At 40.6% G+C, this 26,693-nt stretch overlaps 1 protein-coding gene across 2 annotated transcripts; it reads left to right on the top strand.

Moving 5' to 3' along the window:
• The first annotated feature begins 918 nt into the window (after nucleotides 1-918).
• HADH (hydroxyacyl-CoA dehydrogenase) lies at nucleotides 919-17,839 on the top strand. Of its 2 annotated transcripts, none has more exons than NM_001277897.2 (8): nucleotides 919-1,098; nucleotides 3,515-3,643; nucleotides 4,577-4,734; nucleotides 9,362-9,488; nucleotides 11,163-11,252; nucleotides 12,759-12,831; nucleotides 16,219-16,335; nucleotides 17,374-17,839. In NM_001277897.2, the coding sequence occupies exons 1-8, from the start codon at nucleotides 964-966 to the stop codon at nucleotides 17,490-17,492; spliced, it is 948 nt and encodes a 315-aa protein (NP_001264826.1). In that variant the 5' UTR covers nucleotides 919-963; the 3' UTR covers nucleotides 17,493-17,839. The 2 variants fall into 2 exon arrangements, with proteins under 2 accessions (NP_001264826.1, XP_040554707.1); XM_040698773.2 differs by lacking the exon at nucleotides 919-1,098 and adding an exon at nucleotides 1,107-1,459.
• Nucleotides 17,840-26,693: the final 8,854 nt, after the last annotated feature.

Genomic DNA, 26,693 nt, shown 5'->3' with positions numbered 1-26,693 from the left:
TCAGATGAAGGGCAGAGACGGGGAGTGTGACGTGCAGAGCTGGGTGGGCCATAACTGAAGTGCTTGTAAGGACTAGGTGGGTGTGAGCCCAGCTATGTGGAGAGCTCAGTGCAGAGGAGCGACTCCTTGTGGAAGTGCTGGGCTTTAAGCCTGGAGTTGTGGCGCAGGTAGCTTGGCATAAGGCTTTTTTAGGGATTTTAATTGCGTGCTTGGTCATTTGTACACCCAGGGCATGGTAGCCCCGAGACTGCTTGGGTGAAGCTGTTTCTAGCAGCCCCTTGCTACATCTGCCTGATCTGCAGTTGGATGAGGCTTAGCATGAGAATTTTCAGTGCAAAGTTAGGAGAATACTTTGGCTCTTGCGTTAGGAGAAAACAGGTTGCTTGATGTTTACCCCAAAGCCGACTCAAGGAATACATGCTACTGCTGCAGTGCTGTCAGCTGCCGCTGGCTCACTTCAAGTGCTCGTTGTTCGGGTCTTAAAGGAACTAGATGGAAAACGATGGCAACCTGTATCTGATAGGGCTCAGTCAGTAGCCTTTATAAAGAAACGACTCAAGGATTGGTGTGCAAGGCCAGGTTGGATGGGGCCCCGGGCCTATTCTAGCGTAGAAGTACGAGGTGCTGCAGTGCTCCTGGCTTGGAGACGCTGAGGCAGCGGGCACAGCTTGAGGGAAGGACGCTGCCAAAGGACAGGGAGGGGAGCAGGCCTGCTGCGGGCCGGCTGCCTGCCCCTCGTTAGCGAGGAGCTCTAACAGCGCACAGCAGCACGCTCCCTGCGCTGACCCCGGCGATCTCTCAAGGGCTCCACTCAGGCCGCCGGGCACAACGACACACGTGTGTCCCGGCGCAGGCTGCTTAAGGCCCGGGCAGCCGCTCCCCGGGGCGGAGCGCTGCCCTCGCCCCGCCCGGCCCCTCAGCCGAAGGGCCCCTGGCTTCGCGCCGCGCGCCTTCGCCATTGCCATGGCCTTCGCCACCCGCCCCTTCGTGCGCGCGGCTTCCTCCGCCACCGCCGCCGCCACGGCGGCCGCCAAGAAGCTGATCGTCAAGCACGTGACGGTCATCGGCGGCGGCCTCATGGGCGCCGGCATCGCCCAGGTGAGCGTGGCGGGGCGGCGCCGCCATGGCGGCTGTGGGACGGCCGTTCCTCGGCGCGAGCGTTGCGTTGCGGAACGGGCGTCGTCGGTTCGAGTTCGGTAGCGGCGGGTCCAGCGGCCTTATGTCGCCCTCTGTGCGCTGCGTCTGCGTGCGTGTTGTGTTACTGCCGGTGACCCCGGCGCTTCTCCCGGAGCGGGAGCGGCCTCCTCGGCCTCCGGCTGTGCGGGGTCGGAGGGGCGGCGGCCGCTGCTGCAGCGCTGCCGTCGCTCAGCTCCCAAGGAGGCAGGAAGAACCGAGCTCGGTGTTTTACGTTGTTGAGATGGCTTTTAGGACAAAGCACGGGCTGCTTATAAGCCAGAAAGTATGTAATAACATTTGAAAAACCCGGAGCTGAAAAAGAAACTTCTGCTGTCTTTCCAGTGACGTTATTATTGGGTTCTTTAAATAGCTTGCAGTGCCTAAGATGAACATCAGGCCCTCTGTCATGTGCAGCATTATCAAGTGGTTAATATTTACAGAGGGCTTACTTTCCCGGTGTTTAATCGCTGGCCTTTGGCTCTCAAGTTCATCTTTAACTTGAGAGCTGTGCGACAGAGCAGTGCTGCCAGTGATGGGAGGTGCAGACGCCACCTCGTGCACAGAGGGATCCCCGTGTCCGAGCTGCCAGGGTGCTCCCCAGCAGCAACCCGGGCATCTGGCAGCGCGTACGTCTGCCCCTTCCCCCAGGTGGAACCCAGCAGGGAGATGTGAGTTCGCAAACTGCAGTCAGATTGGGTGTAAGGAAGAAGTGGTGAGGTGCTGGCATAGGTTGCCCAGAGAGGAGCTGGGTGCCCCGTCCCTGGAGATAGCCAAGGTCAGGCTGGGGGGGCTCTGAGCACCTGATGGAGCTGTAGGTGTCCCTGTTCATTGCAGGGGGGTTGGACCACATGGCCTTTGTGGGTTCCTTCCAAATCAAACGACTCTATGATTCTGCACCTTGATACTAGAACTTGAGGCTTCCACTGAAGGAACCTTCAAGGAACACCTGTGAAGAAAATTGTTCTCCTGTCTGAGGAGCATGTGTGCTATGTAAGGGTTCTAATTCTGCAGGGAAAGAGACTTAATATGCATATACTGATAGATTGTATGTTAGAGAATCAAGAGAAACATACGGTGTTTGATAGTAACAGAAGTTGCAGTCTTCTATTAAAGACCGAGGACTGTTTTGCTGACCACCTGCCTCTGATTTATCAATCTAAAATTATCTCAAAACAGGTGTGATTATGACAGAGGGAGGTCACTCCTGTGCTCTGTTAATACGGATTTCCCTCCTATTTAGAACACTTAAGATGTCGTGTCTTTCTCCTGTCAGGAGAAATTAACCCATGTTATGGCTGAAAGCCAGGGGTTCATAACTTCTTGTTCTGCCATTGTGAGAAAAGCCTTGACTCCCCTGCACTGTTGTTTCATCCGTAGTGTTTGTTAAGATGACTGAATAGAAGAGTGTATGTGTGTGTGTGTTTGGATTGCAGAGAGGTGGTATGACCTCTTGACATTTTTCTTCTTTCCTGTGAATGCGCACGTGGTAAGAATGAACAGGGAAAAGAGAGGTCTTCATTTTTCTTTGATTCTTTACCAACTCGTCAGCTATGTTCTGGTATAATTGTAAATGGGTAATCACCACAGCATTTCTAATAAGTGTGCTTGGTAAGGTTTTTTTCTTCTGAAGAGTGGGTGATCTTGCTTTGCCGTTGCAAATGCTCATCAACAGGGGAAGCGTTAGGAATGGAAGTCCAGGCTCGGTTTGCAGAAAGTAAGCCCCTAAGCTATGCCACTTAAACAAACAAACAAAAAAACCAAACAAACATGGCCTAACATAATTTTCTGCAGTTATTATATCATGACTTTCTTAGTTCAGAAATTCTGAAAATGAAGGTAGACTGTTGCTAACTAATGAGAAATGGAAATTAACCAATAGTGAAGTAAGAGATAATAGAAAGCTGTGCTTTAATAGGGTGTTGCAGGTAAGAAAATGACGTTGTATGTTTGAATTTAATGGTACCAACCAGCTGTACCAGTTGTAGGAGATCCAGGGATCACAGCGAAGCCACTTACTCTTTTCAAGAAAAGACAGCTGTTCTTTCACAAGTCATAGCGGCAGAGTTCAACTGCCTCCAAGTGCACATCTGCAGACAGCTCAGGGAAACAAATGGATTTCTTATTCTCTAAAGTTGTTCTGGTCCTTTCTTCCTTCTCTTCTGCCCTAAACGTCTGCAGGATTTTATGTTTTCTAGTAAAGCGTGTAATTCTTGATTCAATAATTCTCGATTCAATATATTGTAGCTCTCTTTTGTTTAATTCTGGTCAGTTGTCTGCCCCAAGACAAATCAATATGGTTGTTTATGATCTTGATGTTGAATCTTCTTTTAATTTTCAGGTTGCAGCAGCCAGTGGTCACACTGTGGTGTTAGTAGACCAGTCAGATGAAATCCTTAAGAAATCTACAAAAGGAATTGAAGAGAGTTTGAAGAGAGTGACTAAGAAGAAGTTTGCAGATAAGCCTGAGGTTGACATCTTTTTATTTCTACTGTTGGGAAAACATAGGAGAATAAAACTACTGTATGGAAGTTCTGATGTTATTTCCAGTTAGGCATTACAGAGCATACTAATAGACTGGCTTACATTTACTTACATACATAGTTATATACTGGTATTTACAGTTACCAGCACGAGCAGTGCAGTAAGGCAAGGAAAATGAGAAAGAGCTCATTTGTGTCAGTACAGAAGGCAAATTACAGTAATTACCGGATAACCAGAGCAATATATTTTATCATACATAATTATGGGGAGACTTTTAATCCAGAAGAAAACTCTGTATGGTAATTATACGACATTATGTTCTAGTGTCCAGATACGACTTTACTTGTATAACGTTTCTGCTTTCTCATTCAAAGTCTTGGGAATTTTCTACTTCTGTCCTCACAATGGCTGTCAGTGATTGGCAGCTTTGATAGTCAGAAGATAAAATCCTCTCCCTCCTCTCCAGCTCTATAGCAGAGCGCAGGCCATTTCACTTGAATGAACTAGCACATATCATAGAAGTGAATTGTGAAACCAGATCATTACTGAATGGAAACAACTCAGAGATTTGAAATGGGAGAAGTTCCTCTCTGTGAAGGGTAAGTCCAGGTTCTCTCAGAAAGTGCTGATGGACCAGTCAGTAGTTCACTTAGACTCTGAAGCTGAAAGTCAGGCTGCAGCAGATAGTCTTCCTGTTATTAATGTTTTCAAGGATCTCCTATTTGCTTGAAAGTAGATTTGATTATCTAAGAAAACTTTGTGTCAGTGAAAGCATCATATCTTCATATCATGTCATAACTTTCTGATTGATTTGGAAATATAGCAGCATGCTTGAAGTTCTGAGGGCTTCAGTGCGCATATGGGGGGTTTTCATGTAAAAGAAATGAAATAATTCTTACACATTCTTGGGATGTTTCAGGCTGGTGCTGAGTTCATTGAGAAGACTTTAAAGAACCTCACAACAAGCACAGATGCAGTAGCGGTGGTTCACAGCACAGATCTGGTGATTGAAGCCATTGTGGAGAATCAGGAAATTAAAAGTGAACTCTTCAAGAGGCTGGATAAGTTTGCTCCAGAGTAAGTACATTTTTTTTTTTTCTGTTTTATTTTCAAACTTGCCCCTTTGGTTTTGGTGTTTTTTTTTTAATGTGTTTTGTTTTTCTTGCGCCATTAATACAGAAAATGCAGAATTAATTTTCTTAACTCTGCACTGGTCACATTGCATGTGATGCTTGTCCTGCCAAGTTCATACATTGCAAACTCTTTCAGGTGTATTCATCTGGTTTATTTACTTGTTCCATTGCCTATTTGATGTGCTTCATGTTGTGATTAGACATAAGATTTGTCAATCTACTCAATAGGCCTGCTTTTTCCAAGTGAAGATGCACGACTGTAGAATAAGCTTGTTCTGATACGGATGAGTTATGGTCAGTATACTTGTTCCCGTATTCAAATAGGGAAGTGGAATGTTATATTTATTTTTAGTGTGCCTAGCATGAACAAGCTTTAAGAAGTTTCAGCCTCTTAACTGTAGGTCAGCTTAAGCAATACAAGTTTACTTTGTATCGGAGGAGTTTTGAAATAGTTTATTGCCAATTATTATTTCTTATCTTGCGCTCACTGGATTACTTAAAATCTTTGGAATTTTCCTTGACCTGTATTGGATAACTGTTGGAAAGTTACTGTTCAGTTGTTTACGAAACCTGAAGTCCTGTTCAGCTGAGTATGCAATCTCAGGAGCTCGATCCTTGTAATGGATGACTCAGAATCACAACACCTTGACTGCTCGCAGGTTGGAGTCCTAACTAGTACAGCTAAAGCTGGGAGTATTGGCTAAAAGGTACTTTGGGTTGTCTAACCACAGGACTAAGCTAGTTTTAGCTTGTATATAATGTCAATAGAGCAAAGATGTTATCGTTAGTTGACTTCAGCCTGGGGAGGTTTTCAGGCTGTGTCACATAGTGCTCAAAATCACCTGGCATTTCTGGAAAGAATGATCACATACACAAAAAAAAACCCCAAAAAACATTGTACTGAGGACAGGCTAACTTGCTCTTGGCCTTAGTCTGACAGGCAAAGAAAAGTAAGTAGCTGCCTTTGGCAATTGCCACGATACCGTGTCATAACTAGGTTGTCCACACTGTAAAACAAACCTTTGTTTGCCTGGGTTTTTCTCTGTATTCAACAGAGAAAGTTAACTAGCAAATTAAAGTATGTTAAATAGGAAACTATCTAGAGCCTACTAGCAGGCAGAAGTAGGCACAAGGATTTGGTGCCTCATTTAATGATACACATACTGGGAAAACTTCAACTATTTGTACTCAGACTGAGTGGTTTATAAACGTTGCTGTCTTGAAACATCAAATTTTACATTACAGAGCATTAAAAGGTATGGGGCCTATGAAAGCATGACTCTTCAGAGTTGGGAAAAGGGCCACTGACATTAGACAAATCTTTTTTAAAAGGAATACTCGGGGTGGTGTTAAATGTATGGATGTAAAGGCTGAAAGAAAGGGAAGTGGATTGTGAGGAATGTGAGCTGCAGTGCAGATCGGGATGAAAAGAAAACTACTAAAGCAGTGAAACGTAGTTGCCAAGTGTTTAAAATAGTAGCTGTTAGATACAAACAGTAGGATGTCATTTTGTGAGTAGCATAGAAAGTTGTAAATTCTGTGAATAATGTGAGGAAGGGTAGCAATGTCATGTCAGTGTTTTTCTGTGTTTTGAGTGAGGAAGTGGACTTTGCTTATCCCATGTGGCACTGCGATGGGAGGGAACGCTCTCCCTGTAAGCACAGGTACTGTACTGCCTTTGCTACCTTGGACATTTGGAAGTTTCTGGACTTACTACTTGAGCTAACTCAGTGTTGCATCAACTTAGTGGAGATCTTGTGGCTGATCCATAAGGAAGGCAAGATTTGTTTGAAGATAGCTTTGAGTCTTGGGAGAAGTTTTGTAACTGTGAGATCTTGGGCACTGACGTCATTTTGAACTGTGTATTATAATTATGGAAGGCCAGGCTTCTGGAGAGGTAGGACTTCTCTTAATTCAAATATTTGGACTTAGTATAGGATTAACTGGTAACTGACTGAAATATAAGCTATACGATGTTTTGCATCTTTCTTCTTTTGTGCTCTATCTTGAATTTCATTTATTATGTCAGCTACAGCGCCACATGTGTCTTTCATGTATTTGTGCTACGATGACCTCTCAAATCAGGATGACCACAAAACGAAAGCATTGCATTAGAAACAAACACAACAAAACAAGCTTATTTCCTCTTCCTTTTTTCTCTTGAAAAGAGTTGTAATTCTTCTGAAAGAGGATCTGTAAGTGGAGGGGAATGAGAAAAGTATTCCTTTGTGAGAGAAGTTTTATTTGGTGGTTACATGGGTGGAGAATGAATTTCTAATAAGTTTTCAGAGCAAATGCAATGAGCAGGGAGAGTTAGGCAGGCTCAGAAACCACAGGCCCAGAATTCAAGGTATTCGTCATCTAGATAACTGTCCAGATAGGTCTGTGAGTGCCCTTTCTTGATCTCATATCATGAATGAACACATCCTGAATGCATCCTGTTCTGTACTCTCAGCAATGCTTTGCAAAAGTGTTTGCTTTTTCAAAAGTACTCCAAGTGTTGTGTAATCTGCCAACTGGTACAACACTGTATGGTTATCATCATCAGGATGGGTGATTAAGTGTTGCTACAAACGGTTGGGTTCTGTTTTCCTTTTCTTGTGTTTAATCAGTCCTCGTGTTCCTGTTCTGAAAAGGTCAGGCTGGGTTTTTGTGTTCTTATTATTTTAATCTCCCTGCATCTTTCATGATTTTAGGGACATTTAAACACTGCAGCACATTCCAAACAGGATAATAATAATAAACATGTGAGAAGACTTTTTGGATAGCCACTTTCTTAAGAGCTTTTGCCTTCTGTTAATTTCTGGCTGGTGGAAATGTCCATCAGCATCTCTTGGTCTAAGTTTTATCTCTAGATATGGAAACTCAGCTGGGAACAGGACAGTGGTTTTGGACAATTCAGTGTATTCAGAATCAGCGTGTTATGAAAGTGTTATAAAAGAAGTGTTCTTCAGTGCTCACTGCATACTAAGCTGGACTGTAAAAGCAGGTTTGGCTGAAATGATGTTTCTCTGGTGCTTGACTTCATGCTCGATTTCTTTCTGTGACCCACTAGATGGCACTAAGCAAAAGCATGCTGATGGCTGAAAAAGTATCAAGAAAGCTTTGCTAGTATTGCTGCTTTCATAAACCTTCAGATTCTTCTGTCACCTGAAACACAGATAATGTAGTCTATGTCATGGAGGCATGCAAATTCTATTTTACACTTCATTTAAATCAATTGGTTGGTCGGAGCAGAAAAATGTAAATAAAATGCCCTTGTACTCAGCATAAATGCAAGGTTTTATTTCCCACACCTTTATGTTACGTGAGGTTATGGTGTTCACCTGCAGAAGTGATGCTGAGGTAAAATCTCTTGCTTTAAGTCTATTATTTTGTGAGGAGTAATCGTTGCCGGTTTTACAAATGGGTTCACTAAATTTTTGTGAGCGTATTTGAATCCAGGAGCAGATTTTCAGTGAATGTAATGCCAGTTGGATGTGTTGACCTTTCAAGGTCAAAACTATGAAATGTAAGATACTCTTTTCTTAGCTTGCCTAAGAATAATGTGAAGCCTGCTTTATGGTGGAGAAATAACAAAAAGAATATTTGTAAGGAACATAAACAAGAATTCTCAGAGCATTCTATTTTTGAATGTACTCTTCGAGTGCTGTTATTAGATGTCTCCATGGCTTAGATGTAACTTTTTGGAAGGCTCTCTTGTGAAGCTTAGTTATGTCTTAGTGAAATGTAAACAAAATGCCAATCTAGGTTAACATTTGATGAATCCAGTAGGACAATTTTTGAAGGGTAAATAGGATACAGTCCAGAGTGGAAGGTAGGGCTTCATTTCTGATTTAGATTTTGATTCTCATGATTTGGTGAAAGTCATGTGTATAAGTTTCCTGTGTGATGTATGCACATCAGGGCTATTGAGGTTCTGAGGTATTTCTGAAAAAAGCATTATAAATTGGAATAATAAGTGTGGTTTAAGTCTGTGTGAAGGACTTCATCTTTGTCTTGAAATTCATGTGATTTTGTGTATCTTTAAAGTGCCATATGTAGCATTTTTTTTAATTTTTCCTTTTTTTTTTTTTCCCCATTACCTCTTTGCTCTGATGAGAAGTGTACTCATCATGTCTGCCATTGGTCATTATTATAAATAATAATAATAATTGCAAGTGTTTTCAAAGCTCCAGAACGCTTACTTGACAAGTCAAATGATCGGGTATCCATTGAGATGATTAAAAAATGGGATTTGGTTTCTAGGATTGCTAAAGGAATTACCTGGAATAGATGAGAGGCTCTAAGAAAAAAAACTACTTGGAGAATCTTCCTTCTTTGACCTAATACAGTATTCAACACACTCTCCTGGGACTCAGAAACTCATACAGCTCATCTGTTGGTTATTTCTTCATTGCTTAATTTATACTGCAGGAAAGGAAAGCAATAATCTGCAGAGGTATTTCTAAGAGTTCTGTGGTTGGTTAGCTAGTGGATGTCTGCTTACGTGTAGTGCACCTATCTCCTACTGTTAGAAAGATAACTGTCATGTTTACGATCCATTTGTTTCTTTTTTTTTTTTTTTCCAGGCATACAATATTTACAAGCAACACTTCATCCTTGCAAATCACGCAGTTGGCTAACTCAACCACCAGGCAGGACCGATTTGGTGGCCTCCATTTCTTCAACCCTGTGCCTATGATGAAGCTTGTGGAGGTAAGAGTCTTAAAACAACTTAATAGCAACCACTGTGGTGAAGTAATGCATTTGTTTTCACTGAGAATTGAGTTAGATAAAAGGGTAGATCTCAGTTTGCAGCTCCTCTGATGCAGGATGAGCTACCTCTAGTGATAAGAGGGTGGTGCAGTCTCTGTCAAGGAGCAAATTGAACAAACTGAGGTAACTCCTGTCTCAAGGCTCTGTAGTTATCAATGAACTACCAGCAGATGTGCCGTTTCAGTCATGCAGGCTTGTCTGATTAATACGAACTATTGGCAGCTTAAAGAAAATCATCTACTGACTGACAGAGCAATTGATTATTAACAGTGTGGGCTTGATACAAAATGATTTGCAAATGAACATCACTGTCTTGTGACTTTTGAAACAAAGTCAGTCGTGTTTATTCAGAGTTCCGGATGATTTGTCTGGAAGGATTGAAGTTAGTTTAACATTACAGTGTTTCACAACCTGCAAGGAGCCCTGAAGAATTGCTTTCAGGTAGCTCTTCGTTTTCCTCAGTATACAAACTTAGGCTACATCTTGTAATTTCTAGTAATATTTAAAATCAGAGCAGAATAATAGATAATTGGATATAAGAGTCTGAACTTCAAAAGTAAAGGTCTCATTTCAGTAAAACTGTCAGATCTTTCTTCCTCTGCTTTTATTTCTCTTCTCCCTTCCTCACTCAAAATAAATAAATAAATAAAAATAAATAAAATCCACCCAAAAACACAAACCAGACCAAAACAAACAAACATAACCAACAGTTTGTCTACGCAATAGAACGGGAGATGAGCTAAACTACGAAGGAATTTGCATCTCTGGGAGATCGTGTGACTGTTACAACCAGTCTTCATCAGCTAGAGCTCACAAGAAATTGTGTGCAAATTAACTCTGCATTTTGGCCAGTCTGCTGCAAAATTCTATGTACTTGTTTTATATGTGGTGTCAGAGATAACAGAAATCCTAGCATAATTTCTTAGGCTGACATAGACTTATTGTTTTCTCTGCTAAGAACTACTTGTCACCAGTAATTTATTTGTGGAGATGAAATGTTCTGTGCCTTGTTTTCAAGTCTAGAACAAACAATAGTCTTTAGAAATCTGAGCTATGCTTCTGTGAAGTTTGAAAAATACTGAAGATATCTATCAACATTTCTTAAAACAGAACAAAGCAACCTCTGTAAGACTGTTGCAGTCAATCTTAGTAATTTTTTTTTCACCTGAGTTATGAATGTGCTCTAGCCTGACTTCACTCCACTTCATGAGTAGTTTGCATTGGGTGCAGGATGGGTATAACACCCTTTTTGTCAGGAACTCTCTAGGAGGATTTTCTAGAGTGGTGCCATTGTGTTTCCCAAGGCAGCAGAGGTTGTGACTTCTAAATTTATTCTATGATATTATGATCTCTAAATGGGATTCTTAAAGGGTAGTCCCTTCTACTGGCTGAGTGGGAAAGTGTGTCATAGATGTATGAAATTTGAAAACATGTAAAATGCTAAATCTATCTTAAAAATAGATCTCTGTGTTTGTTACATATATATCCACTGAATTTGTTTGTTGTTTTTTTTAATACTTTTTTTGTATGAAATTCTGAAGTAGCATTCTGAAATTGAGTTTAATCATTGCTGTACTGCTTATAAATGTGCTTATGCTCTCCCTTCCTGCCCAGGTTGTCAAGACTCCAATGACTAGCCAAAAGACTTATGAGTCACTTATGGATTTCAGTAAAGCAGTAGGAAAAAGTCCTGTCAGTTGTAAGGTGAGTACAGTTTGGATTCCACAGAGTTCAGAAGATTTGTTCTTGAAAACTTGATTTTAAGGCAGTGGTTTTGAGTAAGTTATAAGAGCACACAAGAATTTCCAGGCTTCTTTCTGTCCAGATTCTCTTCCCCGTTAAAACATTTTGACAAAGAAAATTCCCATGTTGATCTCAAATTCCTCAGATTAGATAGGTAGCAGCACAAGTATCAGAGTTTACACGTTTGATTTCTTTCTTTTCCAGCCCTACAGAAGCCTGGGCTGGAAAGCTTAAGCAGGAGCTCATCTTTATCTATGTTAGAGGCAAGACTGCTACTTGTACTGTGAAGCAATTGGATGGATTCTCCCTGGTGTGTGCTCATCACAAGTTTTTCTTAAGATGGCAGTAACTAGACCCATATTAATCTTTGTTGCTTTGCAATTTTGTTCTTTCTCTGGAGGAACGTCTCGCATCCTAAGCACGCTTTTTCCAAATCCATTAAGCTGTAGTCTGGGAAGCTTTATGCAAGCTATTGCCTTGAGTTTCACAGCCCCCAGGAGGCATTTGGTCGTGAAAATAAGGGCCTGAAATCTGGTAGTTACCAGTAATTCAGTATCTGGATGTTGGTCTCAAATTTTGTCTGTGCTGCTACATTGCTGTGTGGCCTTAGGTAACTTCATTTTCCTGTTTCAGTTTCAGTTTTCCAGTGTGCAGTGTGATTGGATAGTGTGATATATGACTAGATCTTTTTTGCTAAACTAGCTTGAGTAGAGGGTAATGCAGAAGTGATGTCTCAAAAAACAAAACATCTTGGGTTTTTTTGGTTCTTGTTTGCTGAAGGAATTGGAGTGAGTTATGTGGAATTCTCTGGTTTAAATAACGAGGTGAAATGGATCAATGAACATGTGGAACTGTTGTAGAATTATATGAAATAATACTCTGTGTGGAAAGCTATTTCTCTTCCTGTGTTTTTTTTATTTTGTTTAAAGCTTGCATTAAATAAGTGATGTATAAGTTTGCTATCTTCAGTTGACAGAATGTGTCTTACCATTAAATTGGTAGCATTACTGTTTGCTACTGAAGTGATCCTAATCTTCAGAAGTGTGCTTTAGCTGTGAGCAGCAGAGTAGAAATACAATGTTTAACTGGAAATTCTAGTAGTGAACAGCACAATAAAAATATTTCTAGGGAAGAACTTCTTTTATCTTTCCAGGAAACTGTATCAGCAGAATTTTACTGAGGAAAAGGCATTTTCCAATGAACCACGTTAAGAGTAATTAATTGGACTCATAGTAGTCTTAATTGCTCTCAAGCATGATAAAATGTTTATGTGCCATGCCTAGATTGTGAAACTCATTGTTTGTATTTTAATAGCAAGCAGATAAATCAGATGAACAATACAGCTTAGAGCATACCAGAAGTTGATGATTTTAAAAAGTGTCTTCATACTGTTATTTGTCTTGTATCGTTTGAATATAGTACTGGTAAAGAATGTTTATTTAGAATCTTTTTTTTTTCTTTTCTTAGGATACTCCAGGTTTTATTGTAAACCGTCTCTTGGTGCCATATATGATGGAAGCTGTTCGACTTTTTGAGAGAGGTACTTCTTGGTTTATTGACTTCAGAGAATGTTGATGTATGATGCTGCTAAGTATTGCATTCATTCAGAAAAATGTTGGGATTCTGTCCAAACTTTCACACCTTAAAGACTGGCAGTGAATGGGGTACAGCAAGAATGAACCAATCTGTGCATCTGAATATATCTAAACTACCATTTGAAATGCCAGAGTGCGCAGAATTGGAAGCTGCTTATTATCGATATGGGAAATTTCTTCTAGTATGAAATAATTGTGGTTTGGAAAGGTGAGCTTAGTACTGTTATAAAAAATATTCTCCTCCAGCTGATCAGGAGCCCACCTCCTAAGAGGAGAATGGGATTCCCAAGGGACCGTTATGAAGATGCCTCCCTCATGGTGGGAGGACCTTTAGGAAAGGCCTCCAAAGGTTCCTTTCATTGGCTTGTGAAATAAAACACCAATTTTCAGGTAGGGCAAGTAGTATAATATTTAGTATCACATAATATTACTGCCATACAAGTGATCTGGGCTTAACCATTGCTCTGTAAAACCTCCTGTTCCTCCTCTATGCCCTTTTTTAAGCATAGCTTCTTCAGGACCTCCTGTCTTATTGTTGGTCACTTTGACGCTAATACTGAGGGTAGGTGGAAGTAATCAGAAATCCCTGAAGAACCACAAAATTTTCAAAGCGTTGATAATTGTTTCAGAAAGGAAACAAGCTAATAATGTGAGTGGATAGAGGAAATTTTGGAGTCTAATTGCTTTTATTTCAAGTGTTCTGCTCATAGCAGCATGGTACTTAATGATGTCATTTGAAACATTTTGTTTTTGAAAACACCACTTTTTATAGATGAAAGGACTGCATTATCAGGATTCCACCAAATATGCTTTAAATATTAAAAATCTGTTTTATATCATACAGAAGGAATGGCTTGATCTCCAGAAAAAAAAAAAAAGCCAACACTACTTGTTTATCCATCTACAGATGAATAATTACATCTCAAACAGAGAAAAGAGCAAATTTTAGTGACTTGAAAGGCAAAGACATGAATGCAAGGGGACATTATTCTTTTAGAAAAAGTCACAGTTTTAAGCAGTGTGTGGATGTTTTAATATGTGTAAGAGAGGTGCCTTTGTTGAGAGACGTCTATTGTTACGTATCTTTCAGGAGACAATAGAACTTTTAATTAATTGTAGAAGAAAACAGTCACTGAAATTGTATGTTAAAATTTACTGCTTTCTGCCTAGGCAAAGCAGTATTTTGATTTCATCTTTATTCTGTTTGTGTTTTGTGCAACAGTAAAACATTGGCAAACGTCTTCAAGTCCATTTATTTATGTTTTTCTTTTTAACTTCTAAAACATCAATGTAAAAATCTCGTTAGTATTTTTAAAAACCAGGGGACAGGCATCAGGCTTATCCTTTTTATTGGATCAGGTTAAATTATTATCACATCTTTGCATTAATTCGTAGAGTAGACACGTCAGCCAGATTGTCAACCACAATAGTGAGGAATTTGGGTCTCTTTCTTGGCAACCCCGAGCCCTGAAATGCCATCTTATTCGTCAGTCCTTACGTCTTACACAGAATCTTCATGGGTTAAGTGGGTAAGGACTTGCATAATTTTGCATAGGCAAAATACCTTTAGTGTATCAACAGTGATTTAAACAAAGGCATATTGAAATACTAGCGTATGATGATCTGTATCGCCCACTTCTTAGTCACAAACCAAAAAAGCAGTCCATTTTTCTATAGAAATCTGCAGTATACCATCAGACTGCATGAACTAGGAGTGCAACGCTTGTTTGCTTCTTACTATTTTTAATTGTATTGCAATGCAGATGTATGCTGGCAGGTGACAAAGTGGGGTAAATCTGTTGGTAGAAGTACATACACATCATCTTAAAATGAATCGAGTGCTTACGTGTATTTGAATTTGGAGACTAATTGACAGTTGCTCAAAAATACATTTTTAAAATTAAAAAAGGAGTTGTCACGTATCTCATTATACTCCTTAAAGGTGACAATTATTGTTTTGTACAAGACTATTACTGAAGCTGTTGCCTTTATAAGAGATTTTTCAAGAATTACTTCTAAGATTGTCTGACTTTGGGGTGTATAAACTGCACACGCTGTGCTCTGATAAGGTTCTGAACAGCCTGGATGAAGAGTGTTTAACAAATACCTCTGGGGTTTATTTAACTTCACCTTTTTGTATAGGATCTGCAAAGAAGTGCACTGCCTTTATCAAAATATATGGTAGAAATCTGCTTTTGTGATGGTATAAAACGTACACTCCCAGCAAAATGATGAAGTTAAGACTAACTGTGGCCATTGCAAAGCAGCATTGAAGTAGAAGTTATGAATTTCTGATTTATTTTATATATATATATATATATATATATATATATATATATATATATATATAATAATCTTTGGAATGAAAAATTTTACTACACCTCCAGAAAGTCTCTTCAAGTCACTCTTCTCTGCCATCTTCAATAGCTGATGGCTGTCCTCTGCTGAAAGCTGCTGAAGCACGTGGTGCAGCTGCTGCTGCTCCACTCCTCCCTGCCTAGTCTGTCTGTTGGCCATCACTGCTTATCATAAAAGGAGTCATGTATGGTAATTTGCACCTGCACCATGGCAGTTCCACGTGCCGCAGGCTGGCATCTCTATAGAAGACTGCTTTTACTAAAGTGTAAACTGATGCACTGCTGTAAGAGCTGCAAGGGTCAAGGCATTATACATTTAAATCCAGGACTTTCTTTGCCTAGCTGTTAACTTCTGGCAAAAGGATGGTATGGAGGTCTGGACTAGTGGGAACTGCAGTGAAATGGAATAGTGCCTATCAGCTTATTTGACCATATCCCTGACCTCAGGTGCTGTCCAGAGTAGCTGGATATGTCCTGTATTAGATTTTGCCTTATGACTGTTGTACAGTAAGAGTAGCTCTGTCCTGTATATGATCCAAGAAGTGCTGCTGATGTTGACAAATTGAAACATTCAGTTGCCTCAAAACAAAACTCTTTTCATTCTTCATAACGGCTGATTCTTCCTCCAGTCTTTCAAGTAGGTTGAGCAAAGCAGCTGTGGCTACTTCAAGAATCTATATTGAAATGCAGGGGAAAGATAAGAAAATGGAAAGCAGGTCTGCAGGTGTTTGTTGTTGTTATTTTCTGTGGTGGTGTTTTTTTTTTGTTTTTTTTTTCTTTTTGTGAGAGACTCATCTTTATCCTCCAGAGTGGACTTCTGTGTGTGCTGACCCCAGTTTTTGTGGTTCTGAAACGTGCAGAGATTTCAGTGAAGAGCTGCAGCAGTGTGAAATAACACCTTGTTAATTATTTATAAGTGGTGCCAAGTAGATGCAGAATCTTCTCTGTTCATCAAACTGTCAATCTTTTCTCTAGGAGATGCATCAAAGGAAGATATTGATGTTGCTATGAAGCTTGGGGCTGGCTATCCCATGGGTCCATTTGAACTGCTGGACTATGTTGGGTTGGATACCAGTAAATACATTATAGATGGTACTGCATACTTATTTTCTTTTTTCCCCCCCCTCTTTAGAAAACTTGTAGATGAATGCTGTAATGAAAATCTGACTCATAATTAGCTTAACCTGCATGCTTATGACACAGTTTTTCAACTGTTGAGGAAAGAGGAATGAGGATTCTGCTCAAAATGCTGTATGAGTACAGCGTTTGTATTGTATGCTTGTACAGTATCTTACTGATTGGGATATAACAAGTGCTTGCTTTGCTGACTGCATCAAGTTCCTGTGGAAAATATTAGTAATGTCAGTGGAACTTTATATAATTAAAAAAGAGTCAGTGGGAAGAGAAGCATGTAGTAGGGGTGTAAGACGTTCTCACAGAGAGCAACAAAAGTTGAGACTATTCAGTCTTTTTCTGCCAGCCATGATGTTGTTCTCAGTTAATAGGGAACGCAGAAAATACTTGAAAAGATAAGGTTATACCATCTCCCTTTCATTTCAGCTGGTAAGTGGAGAATGTATGTGCGATAGCAAATGAGTGGTGTAAATATTCTCCAAGCAGAATGTCACTTTCAAAATAACGTTGTCAATGAAATCACTTCTGCTTTTAGCAAGCAATGCCAAGTGGTGTTATTTTGCTCGAACTGACCATGTCTTTCACAGATGGAAATGAATCTTGGAATCTTGAATATTTTTTTCCATTTGAATTTTCTTTCAGCCTTTTTTTTTTTTTTAATTATTATTTCCTTATACTCAGTCTGTTATTTTCTAGTTTAGAAGTTCTCCTTTACATTTTTTGAGGTATTAAAAATCAACAGTTGTGGAGATAATGAGATTATAAGGTGGTGTGAGCAGATCACTCCTACAGACTAATTGCTGGGTTTGCTCGTAATTATGGCAACATGCCTGGTTTATGAAGCAGTATTGAATGGTCTTGGAGAATCTAGAGTAAATTTCAAACCTTCTTCAGTTTGCTAACCTCTTAATGCTTTTTTAAAGAGATGGAGAATTCTATTACTTTTGCATATAAACAGGAATATTTCACATTCATCCACTTCTTTTCTCCCATCAGGATGGCATGCAATAGAGCCCAACAATCCTCTTTTTCTACCCAGCCCACTCCTGGATAAACTGGTAGAAGAAAAGAAGCTGGGTAGGAAGACTGGAGAAGGATTTTACAAGTACAATTGAACTTAAAGCTCGAGGGGTGTTAAACTATCTCTGTATGCTATTCAGCATTGCAATACTACAGGTGAATTGTTTAAACCTTCCCAAAGGTGCATTTAGAACATAACTCACCTCTGAACGGAGTGAGTGCACTAGATAATTATCTCTCTGCTGACAGCTTGATTTGGTAGATTATTTTTTCTCATAATTCTGAAAAGCTTTATATGTACAGTGCCTTCATGCAGATGTTGATTGTTCAGGTGCAGGAGAGAATGACAAGTGAATTTATGTATTTGAAGACATTATGTTAATGGGAAAAATTCAAAAAATAACAACACTTTCTTAAAAATAAAATTTTCAACAGTTCTGTATTGATTGCCATGGTTTGTGGTTGATGTACTTGGTTGTAGTCCACTGGGTGGCAGTCTCTTTTCACTCTGGAATGGCAACAGGCTGTTTCATTAGGATTTTCCTTAAATGCGATGCTAACGTGCAGGTTTAAATTACAGGGCCTTGAACAAATTCACGTCTTAGAATGCCATATTGTTTAAAATAATCCTGCATTGGCAGGCTGTCCATGTACACAGGAGGATCCCAGTGTCAGTATTTAAAAGCAGAACTCATGGTTTGTGTTGGGATTTTCTGACGCTTATGAACCTGTCAAGTATATATGTGCCTACATACACAAGAAATCTGAAAGAGGCATTTGTAAGTTTGGCTTGCTATTTCAGAAGAAACTTCTTTTTCTCTGTAGCAAATAGGCCATTTGGAAGTACTTAACTGTCGGATGGGGATAGTTTATTCTATGTGAAGTGCTGTGCCAGGATGAGCAGAGATGAAATGAAGGACCAAAACTTCAAATACTTTCCCTTAAATCTAGGTCAGAACACATAGTGATAATTGAACGACTGAGGCCATTGAAATCAAGGTAAGCCTTTTGTTTTGCTCCTCAGTGAGGAGGCACGGAATATGTAGTCTCTTGTTGGGTTCAATTGATGAAGTACTGTTAAATTTGTCAGAAATAGGATTTTAAGTAGTCATTTTCCTCCATGGTAGATGAATTTCTGTAACTTTGACAGTCTGAAGGTGTCTATGAGGCTTAAAGAGTGGTTAACAAAGTGAAGGAATTGACTGTCTCTGTTTCCCTCCATGAATAATGTTTCATAGCCCTTGCCATGTCCGTGTAGAAGTACATGAGCTGCCTCTACACACACTACATTGTGTGTAGTGTTGACTGTTGAGGGAGGAGTTCCTGCCTGGTCAGTATGTTACACTAAAGCACAGTGCGTTAGTCCTGCTCTCAACACTCAGCTCTTCATGGATTTTTATTAGTAGGGGAAAAACAGATTGTGGCAAAAAATGAGGAATAAGAAAAGAAGGAAACGAGGGTATTTGGTTTCCCACATTGCCTGCTTTTAAAACCTTTAGTCCTCATTATCATTTTTGTCAGCAGACCTCACAGATTCAGAGCATTTGTCCCACTTCCGTCAAAGCCTTGAGATGTACACTTGGCACAGCTTGGAAGCAGCTTGACAATCAACAGCTGAGGAGTCGGACATGAGCCCAGCTACTGCAGCTGGGAAGATAGCTCCAGATTCAGCATCTGGGTCATGTCAGCTGCCAAATGTGCTCCATCTATGGTCATCCTCACTGCTGACATGGCTGGGGAGAAAACAAGAGTGCAGCAAACTTCACAGAGGGAACTGAAAGCAGTCTTAATCGGAATGGAGGAGAATGTTCTGGGTGACTTGCAGAATTTGGAGTGCAGGAGGCAGCAGTAAAGTTTCATGCAAAGAAGAATTAAGTGTAGTTCAGAAGTTAACACTTGGTTATGGTCTAACAAACGAAGCATTCTTCGTTAAAGGGACTGGGCACGATACTATTTGTATGTGGAAAAGCAGCAACAGATGCCTGTTTGCTGAGTGCAGAAGTCCTGAGTTCTTAACTGAGACTGTGTTTGCAAAAATTACTGAGCTCCTTTTATTGCTGTAAGAAATTAATTTTTTTAGATAATATGGATAACAACTTGCCATATGGAATAGGTGCTTGGAAGCCTTCTAACTTGTGTGGGTCACAGTAAAAAGTAGATATTGTTGCTTCCTCCTTCCTCTGTTGAGGAGACTTGTGGAACATCAGCTGGGTAAAAATTTAGTTGAGAAAATAGTGTTGTCCAAGAACCTGGTATATATTAATTGTCTCTTGATATAGTTTAGTCCCTGAAAATGAGTAGCTGCCTTGAAATGAATAGCCTAGCTCTGTCCAGGTGGGAGTTTTGTGAACCTATGTCTTATTTTACACAGTAGGAAGAAGTGTTGACTTAGTAGCTACAGGAAACAGCAGCAGCAGGTGTGCTTTTCCTTTAAGACAAATTGGGATTTTTTTCCCCAGACCATCTAACCCATTAGTTTTGAAATGACAATAAAAATGTTCTTCCAAAACCAGTTGTTATAAATGGCTGACTTTTGACAAGACTGAAGTTAATTCCAGCACCTAGCAGTGCATCTTCTGCTCTGCCAGAGATCCAGTACTACCAGCCCAGTGCTCCAAGGGTGAGTGTGGCATCTGCAAAACATGGTTGTGGCTTCAAATTGAGATTCAGAGTTGTTTGTTTGTTTTCTTAATGTATTCTTTGGTTATTTTTTCTTCTCCCAGTGTTTGTTCTGTGGTTAATGCTCTTTTCACGCTTTCAGGCATCTCTGAAACATCGAGGTTTGTCAGTCTTATCTTTTCTGTAGATATAAATTACTAAGTATTTATCAGTCTGGAGAAGGACCAGCCAAAATCTTTCTATATCAAGCTAAGTGTAAAGAGATGTGATTGTCAGGTTAAAGCTGTACTTGCAATTAGAAAGAGAAGAGGATTTCAAAAACAGATGTGCCTGGCCAAACAGTAATCCTGCTGAGAAAAGGTCTTGTGTGTTCCCAACTGAGCCGGTCTCTGGTCAGTAGAGCTTGCAAATGAGTTAGGTGTAAGCTGACTCAATGTAATGCATTCCTGTGCTCAGAAGCATAGGTGCCCAGAGGATGTAGGTATTACCAAATGATCTGTCGTGTTACTTAGGAACTGCAGTGCAATGTTGAGGTCTGAGATCGCCCCGGGCAGTGTCGTTTCAGCGTGTGCCACGCAGTAGCATAAAGGTGATGGGACTGTGCTGTTCCTTGAAATAAACGAGCAGATGATCAGCCATGGGAAAGTACATGATGTTTCTGCTGTTGTTTTGGGAAAGCACTTGACTTTTTTTTGTTTGAAGAAGAATTATTCTCCTCGCAAAGAGATTGGAGAGCTTGCGTTAAACTCCATATGGTTGCTTTTCTCCAGAGAAGTCTTTGTCTTTCTCTCCACGTACTGTGTGGCATGATGAAATAGGGAGCGTTACCTATATCTCAGTGTATTGCCCTTCACACCTCTGTCCATTAGGGTAGCTATATGGCTGATGGTTATTGCAAATGCTCGTACTAACAACATTAATTAAGCAGTCAGCACATAATTGCCAAAATTCAATGCATACTTGCTATTCCTCCAACTAGAGAAAGCCACTTGGCAGCAGCAAGTGGTTTTAGTGATGTGGGTTTGCCCACATCTCACACTTCTTCCCTACAAACTTAGGTTGACATTTTTGGAGATGGATTTTCAAGAAAGGAAGTAGTTTTTTTGCACCTGTAGCTGTGGTGCCGTGTTTTTGCCCTTTTTAAACTAGTCCCACAGCAGTGATCCACGTGTCACTATTTGTTTTCACTACAGTTTGCAACCACGTGAACGATGAAGAAACTGATCTGAATGATGTCTCTTTCTCTGTACTTTTTGGAAGAGCTGAGAACAGCAATCTGGTAGTTTTAAAAATGTTTGTAGAAAGTTCTCTATTGAATTTGATATTCTTATCAAAAGGTCATGATAAAACTGAAAATCTTTATGTAGCTATTATGTGGCTAATCCATTATATTGTCCAATTTATAAATGCAGTGCTATGCAGAGTCTTAATTTAAACGTGTGTGGTCACAGAACAGTATGTGATGAGGTCTGGGGTTGTTACTGGTACTGTATTAATTGGATTGAGGTTTGTGTGCCCATAGACCAGCTTTGCGCTTGTTCAATTTACATTTCTCTTTTGCTCCCTTAGAATTTTTCTATTTTTTTCTGTATATTGCAAATAACTCACAGCGGTGCATTCTTTGCTTAGAGACCAGCACTGTAAAGCTGTTGAGCAGGCTGGATTTTTTTAAATTTCTTTTGGGGTAGGAAGCATGTAAAACACCAAACTCCATTCTTAACGGAGCTGTTTCTTTCGCTGAGTGGTAGCGTGAGGCATCAAAATGGGGCATGGCAGCAGGTTTCTTTTCCAGCCTTGGGTCAGATGCTTTAGTTTGGCCAGGGCACAGGAGGATATTTTAGCACAAGCTTTTTTACTTGGCGGGCACTAAAGAACTTATCGCTTACTTTGGCTGCTTCAGGCTGCCAGATAATAGGATTTTTTCCGAGCCTGTTGTTCATTGCTGCTTTGTTTGGTGCATCTCTGCCCTGCCTGGTAACAGCTTCTGCTATTCTGGTCCCATTTTTCTGCCAACAACCACTTCTGGGGTGGTTTTCTGTAAATGCACAAGCCCTTACGGTATTTGCTAGTGAAAGAATGCGAAATTTTTGTCGTTAGTAACCTAAACCCCTCATTTCGAGTCCTAGCTTTGGCAGCAAAAATCTTGTGGATTAACCACTTTCACCAGCAAGAGGCTTTCTCATCAGCTCTGGGAAGAAGTGTATGCTTGGTGGTAGGTCTACAGAAAACAGCTGGAATTTGCATGTGATGAATTAGCACCAAATATCCACTCCCTTCCCCTCCCCCCCCCCTTTTTTTTTTTGCTTTATTATTGTTGCATACTCTATACAATCTCTATGCAGTAGTACAGTCAATTGAATGCTTGTGCAGTAGAAATTGGTAAAAACCACGCATTTATGATAAGTGGGTTTCTGGATTGAGCACAGACTGAGATCTGCATGCTCCGCTGCTGGAAGGGTTGGTGCAGGTAATGGGATGGCCTGTGAACACTGTTCCCTGGCTCCTCGGCATGCAGGGTGCCCTGAGCTGGACTGTAGCACTCCAACCAACCACTGGCAGCTTCAACTCTGCATCTAAAGAAAGCAGCTGCTTTCTTTACATTCACTTTGTTTGAGACCTACTGTTTTGAATCCTACAAAGCTGCAAACATAAGCAGGTGTAAGATAGACTGCATTTATGTTCCATAGGCCTTTTTGATTGTTGGTTTTCTCTAAAGAGCTTGTAAAAGATGAGATGTTTCGGACTGGTATTTCTCTGATGACAACAGGACGAATGGGTTCCTTTCAGCTCATGCAGCTCTGTTTTCTTTGCAGTTTAGGGTGAGATTCCTAAGTAGCACAAGTTGAGCACACAAGTAACACTCAGAGTGCCAAAAAAAGTTGGTTTGAGGGAAGTGTGCAGATATTGTAGGCTACAGGGGAGTCGATGCTTCGTAGAGAGAGAGCTGATTTGCATGAGGCTGTGGATTCTGCAAGCTAGTCAGGTAAATTCTCTTTTAGAAATGAGAATATGAGATGGATGAAAAGCTGTAAAGCTGTTAATTGCACATGAGTAGTTTTCATGATACCATCTTTTTTTTTTTTTAGCATTAATTGGAACTGAGGAGGAAGTGTTTCTCCTTCTTACAGACTTTGCTTTTTATTTTTGGCTAAAGCTAAAAGCTATTGTTGATGCTAAACTGGCAAATCTATGAACTGAAGCCAGTATTGTTACTTGGATCTAAATTTGTAAGGACGTTTGATTGTCTTAGAAGAAAAATTTGCCTTAAGACCAGAATAATACTTTATGAGATTATTTGCACAGGTTTAGAGCTGAAAAAATTGTTTTGCCTATTGGTGTGTGGCGTTTAAAGTTGCATGTTGGTGGAAGGGAAGAATAATGTTAAAGAACGATGAAGACGTCAAATGATTATACAGTCGATACAGCCTTCACCTGCAGGCACAGTGCTTTCTGGCAAAGGACAGAGCTTTCCTACAGTGGCAGCTAACGTTACAAGGAGGAAAGTTCCCAGTATAGACTGTAATTTTGAAAAATTGCTGTTACTGTGTTTTTTAGGGAATAAACTATTGCAACGATAGATAAGGCTTGGCGTAGCTATGGCTGGTATCAGTTTGACTTAGAACTTTAAGTCATGCATAAATAGTGTGCACCAAGCTCAGTTTACAACTGATTTGTATTGAAATTATGGATTTACTTTAAATTCACTAAAACTGAATTGTCATTCTAAACGAATGCAGAGCCCATACAGTGTGTTGTCCTGATAGAAGTATAGCAGTCAGTGCTAAGGCTTGCTCGCCCATGGAACTGCCTGGCTTCTGACTAATATTTCATGTAAGTTTTTGGCAGGGAAGAGGAGTCGTTTTCTCTGTTTTCTGGAGGGAAGTTCTTCTGGAGAACCTGCTGGGTCTGCTGATGGTAGAGAGAGAGAGGGGGGGGGGGGGGGTAACAAGATTTTAACTTTGACTCTCCATGCTTCCCTGGGTTCTTGGAAGAGTAATGCTACAACAGAAGGCAGTTCAAGTGAAACACTTAAATCTGGAGCCATAATATCACTTTCTTCTCTTACTACTCCAGTTGTTACCATCACCTCTAGAATTGAGGTAACTCTCAAACAAAAATGGCAAAGCTAGCAAAACAGCGTTGGAGTAAGGTCGTTTGAAGAATTCTTTGTGTGGGATCATGAATATAGTCCATGTTTATTCGTGCAGTAACAGTTATAACTAATTCTGTAGTGCAATTGTATGCACCTCACTTACAATGTTCTGTATTTTTTTCTATCTGCAGTTTATATAGCTCTATATAGTTGTATCTGATCCTCACAACGTATCTGTAAGCTAGGGAAGTAGCATCCCTAGAATGCATCTAGGGAATCCTTTTCTTAAACTGCCTTGAGTGGAAAGTGGTATTTTTGCCCATTCTGTCTTCAAATGGTATTTATTTCCAATCTGGGCTGGATGAAGATGCAGAGTATGTGTTAGACCTATGCTAGATTTAAAGTTCATCTTTTTATGCTCATAGCAAACACAGCATCAGGTCATTGGAAAACACAGACTGCTTCCCAGTGTGAGAGAGCTCTTAGCAGTGCTGTTCTCTCAGCAGAGAAGTCCTAGCTGCTCATGAAGACAGAACAGGAGCAGAGGGGTCAGCGAAAGATGAGGAAGAAATGGGAGGACAGAAACCTTTGAGAAGGAGTGAAATGGAGTGGACCAGAGGGAAAAGAGATGCTTGGATATTGAGAAATCTATTTGCTATTCTGTTTCAGTGAGTAATTTCAGTAACTTTACAAAAAAATATGGAATATCAGCGTAGGCAACATGAGACTGCTTAGTAGTTAACTGAGTGGTGTGAGTGGTATTAGTTCTGAGTCATGCTGATGCACTGGTCTCACAGAAATGGAAGTTTTTAGACCACGTGTAAAAATGTTCCTTACAAAATCTGTGCTTTCAGACTGACTACAAACACTGATTGTTAAAGTTGTTGAGGGACCTTAGCTTAAGATGTTCTCACTATGAATTCTGTCAGGACACGGTGGGTACTACAAGGTTATGTAGAGTTTGAGCTAGCTGGTTTTTACAGGCCTGAAAAGAGCAGCGGCCATTCTGTGATTCCTCAGGCATGGTTTGTCTGCCTGTATAATTTAGGATTGAGGGGGAAGAGAAGTTATTGCTGATCATTTTATTCATGACAGGGTAAAACATGTCGCAGGAGGAGAAAATGAGGAAACTTACATCAAGGTAGCAAAAGAAACAGCTAGGTTTTAAGAATCTTGTCCATCTCGGACTTTAAAACTTGGTCTAAGCCAAGTGGTGTAGCTCCTGCTGTGCTCTGGTGTCTCCTGTTTTGTTATCTAACACCTCATTTTCACAGGCAAGTTCTTAGAAGAATTAACTCTTATGTCACATGTTGCTTTGCCAAGATCTCAGTCCTTGTTTCTCTGGCTTGTTCTCTCAGTAGAAGACGCAGAGGTCAGGCTAATGAGTATCCTGCAGTACTTTTTAGGCAGTTTACGTGTCTATGGGAAGCTAGTCTGAAGAGTTGCCTCTTTTGTGTCTTGACCACCATTGAGTTGTGGAGTAGTTATTTTTTTCTTATTCTGCTAATGATTTTGATTGGTCAGTTACCTTTTGTCAGCACAGTGAGCAGGACAAACCAACTCTCTGGGTGAGTCGCTCTTCTGGCATGTAATAGATGGAAGCTTTACTCCTAGTTCTGTTGGTCCGTGTTGGTATTCCATAGCTGAGAGGGAAGAACACACCTGTCACTTGTTTGTATGTGTTGGGTTTCTAGGAGGTGGGATCTGTGCGTTTATCATCATGTGTTTTATAGCACATCGCTCATGGGGAGATAACCTTAGTATCCCAGAGCAGTTATCCCAGTGGCTGTTATCTCTTCCAAGCAGATCCTGCTTCTGCGACTCACTGAAGTTAACGGTTGTCACAGGAGTGTGTCAACCAGAGAGAAGATGGCATCTAAAGCTCATGGAGTCAAGGTATGAGTATTTACCTGGGAGGGTGGAGAGCAGAATTTTAGCCCTTGCTTTGACCTTGCTGGAAGCTGGTGCTTAAAAGGTTGATTTCTGATATTGGTGGCAGATATATCTCTTTTCCTGGGGCTGCACTTACTTTCTAAAGATAATTTTTGTATCTGTGAGGAGAACTGGGAGGTAAATTTATATGTTAACCTAGAGTTTCTCTTCCCAGACTGTCATGTAGAAAAACAAGCATGTTCAAGCACTTTTGGCTTCACCTCAGAACGTCTGTGTACAGCAAGCCATTTTCCTGTCAGAGCTGCTCTTCTTGTGGCTGGCTAGCTGCCTTGTTAGTTCAGTTGTTTAGTTGCTCACCTAGCTTAGCAGGGACGTGTTCATAGCTGACAGGCTTCTGGCAGTTTGTTTGTGGAGCAGTCTCTTCCTCCATCGTGTCCTACTTCATGCTCAGTAGTTACATAGGAGGGGAGGCTGTCTGACTCAGTGGTCCCCAGCACAGGAAACAAACTGTAGTAACGTTACTGAGGGGCTACTGGCCATTTCTTAGACTCTGCAGCGTCCCTCATTTTCTGCCTGTCTGCTCTAGTGTAATTAACTGCTCTGTAGATCAGAGCAGGAGACCACCAGAAAACAGAATGGTTGCTTCAAAGCCTTGTGCGCTGCAGTGGTTTCAGAGGAGTACGGATGATTG

Source organism: Gallus gallus, chromosome 4 (genome assembly GCF_016699485.2).
Source record: "Gallus gallus isolate bGalGal1 chromosome 4, bGalGal1.mat.broiler.GRCg7b, whole genome shotgun sequence".
Lineage (NCBI taxonomy): Eukaryota > Metazoa > Chordata > Aves > Galliformes > Phasianidae > Gallus > Gallus gallus.
Note: the sequence above shows the minus strand (reverse complement) of the source record. Positions and strands in the feature narration are given on the sequence as shown.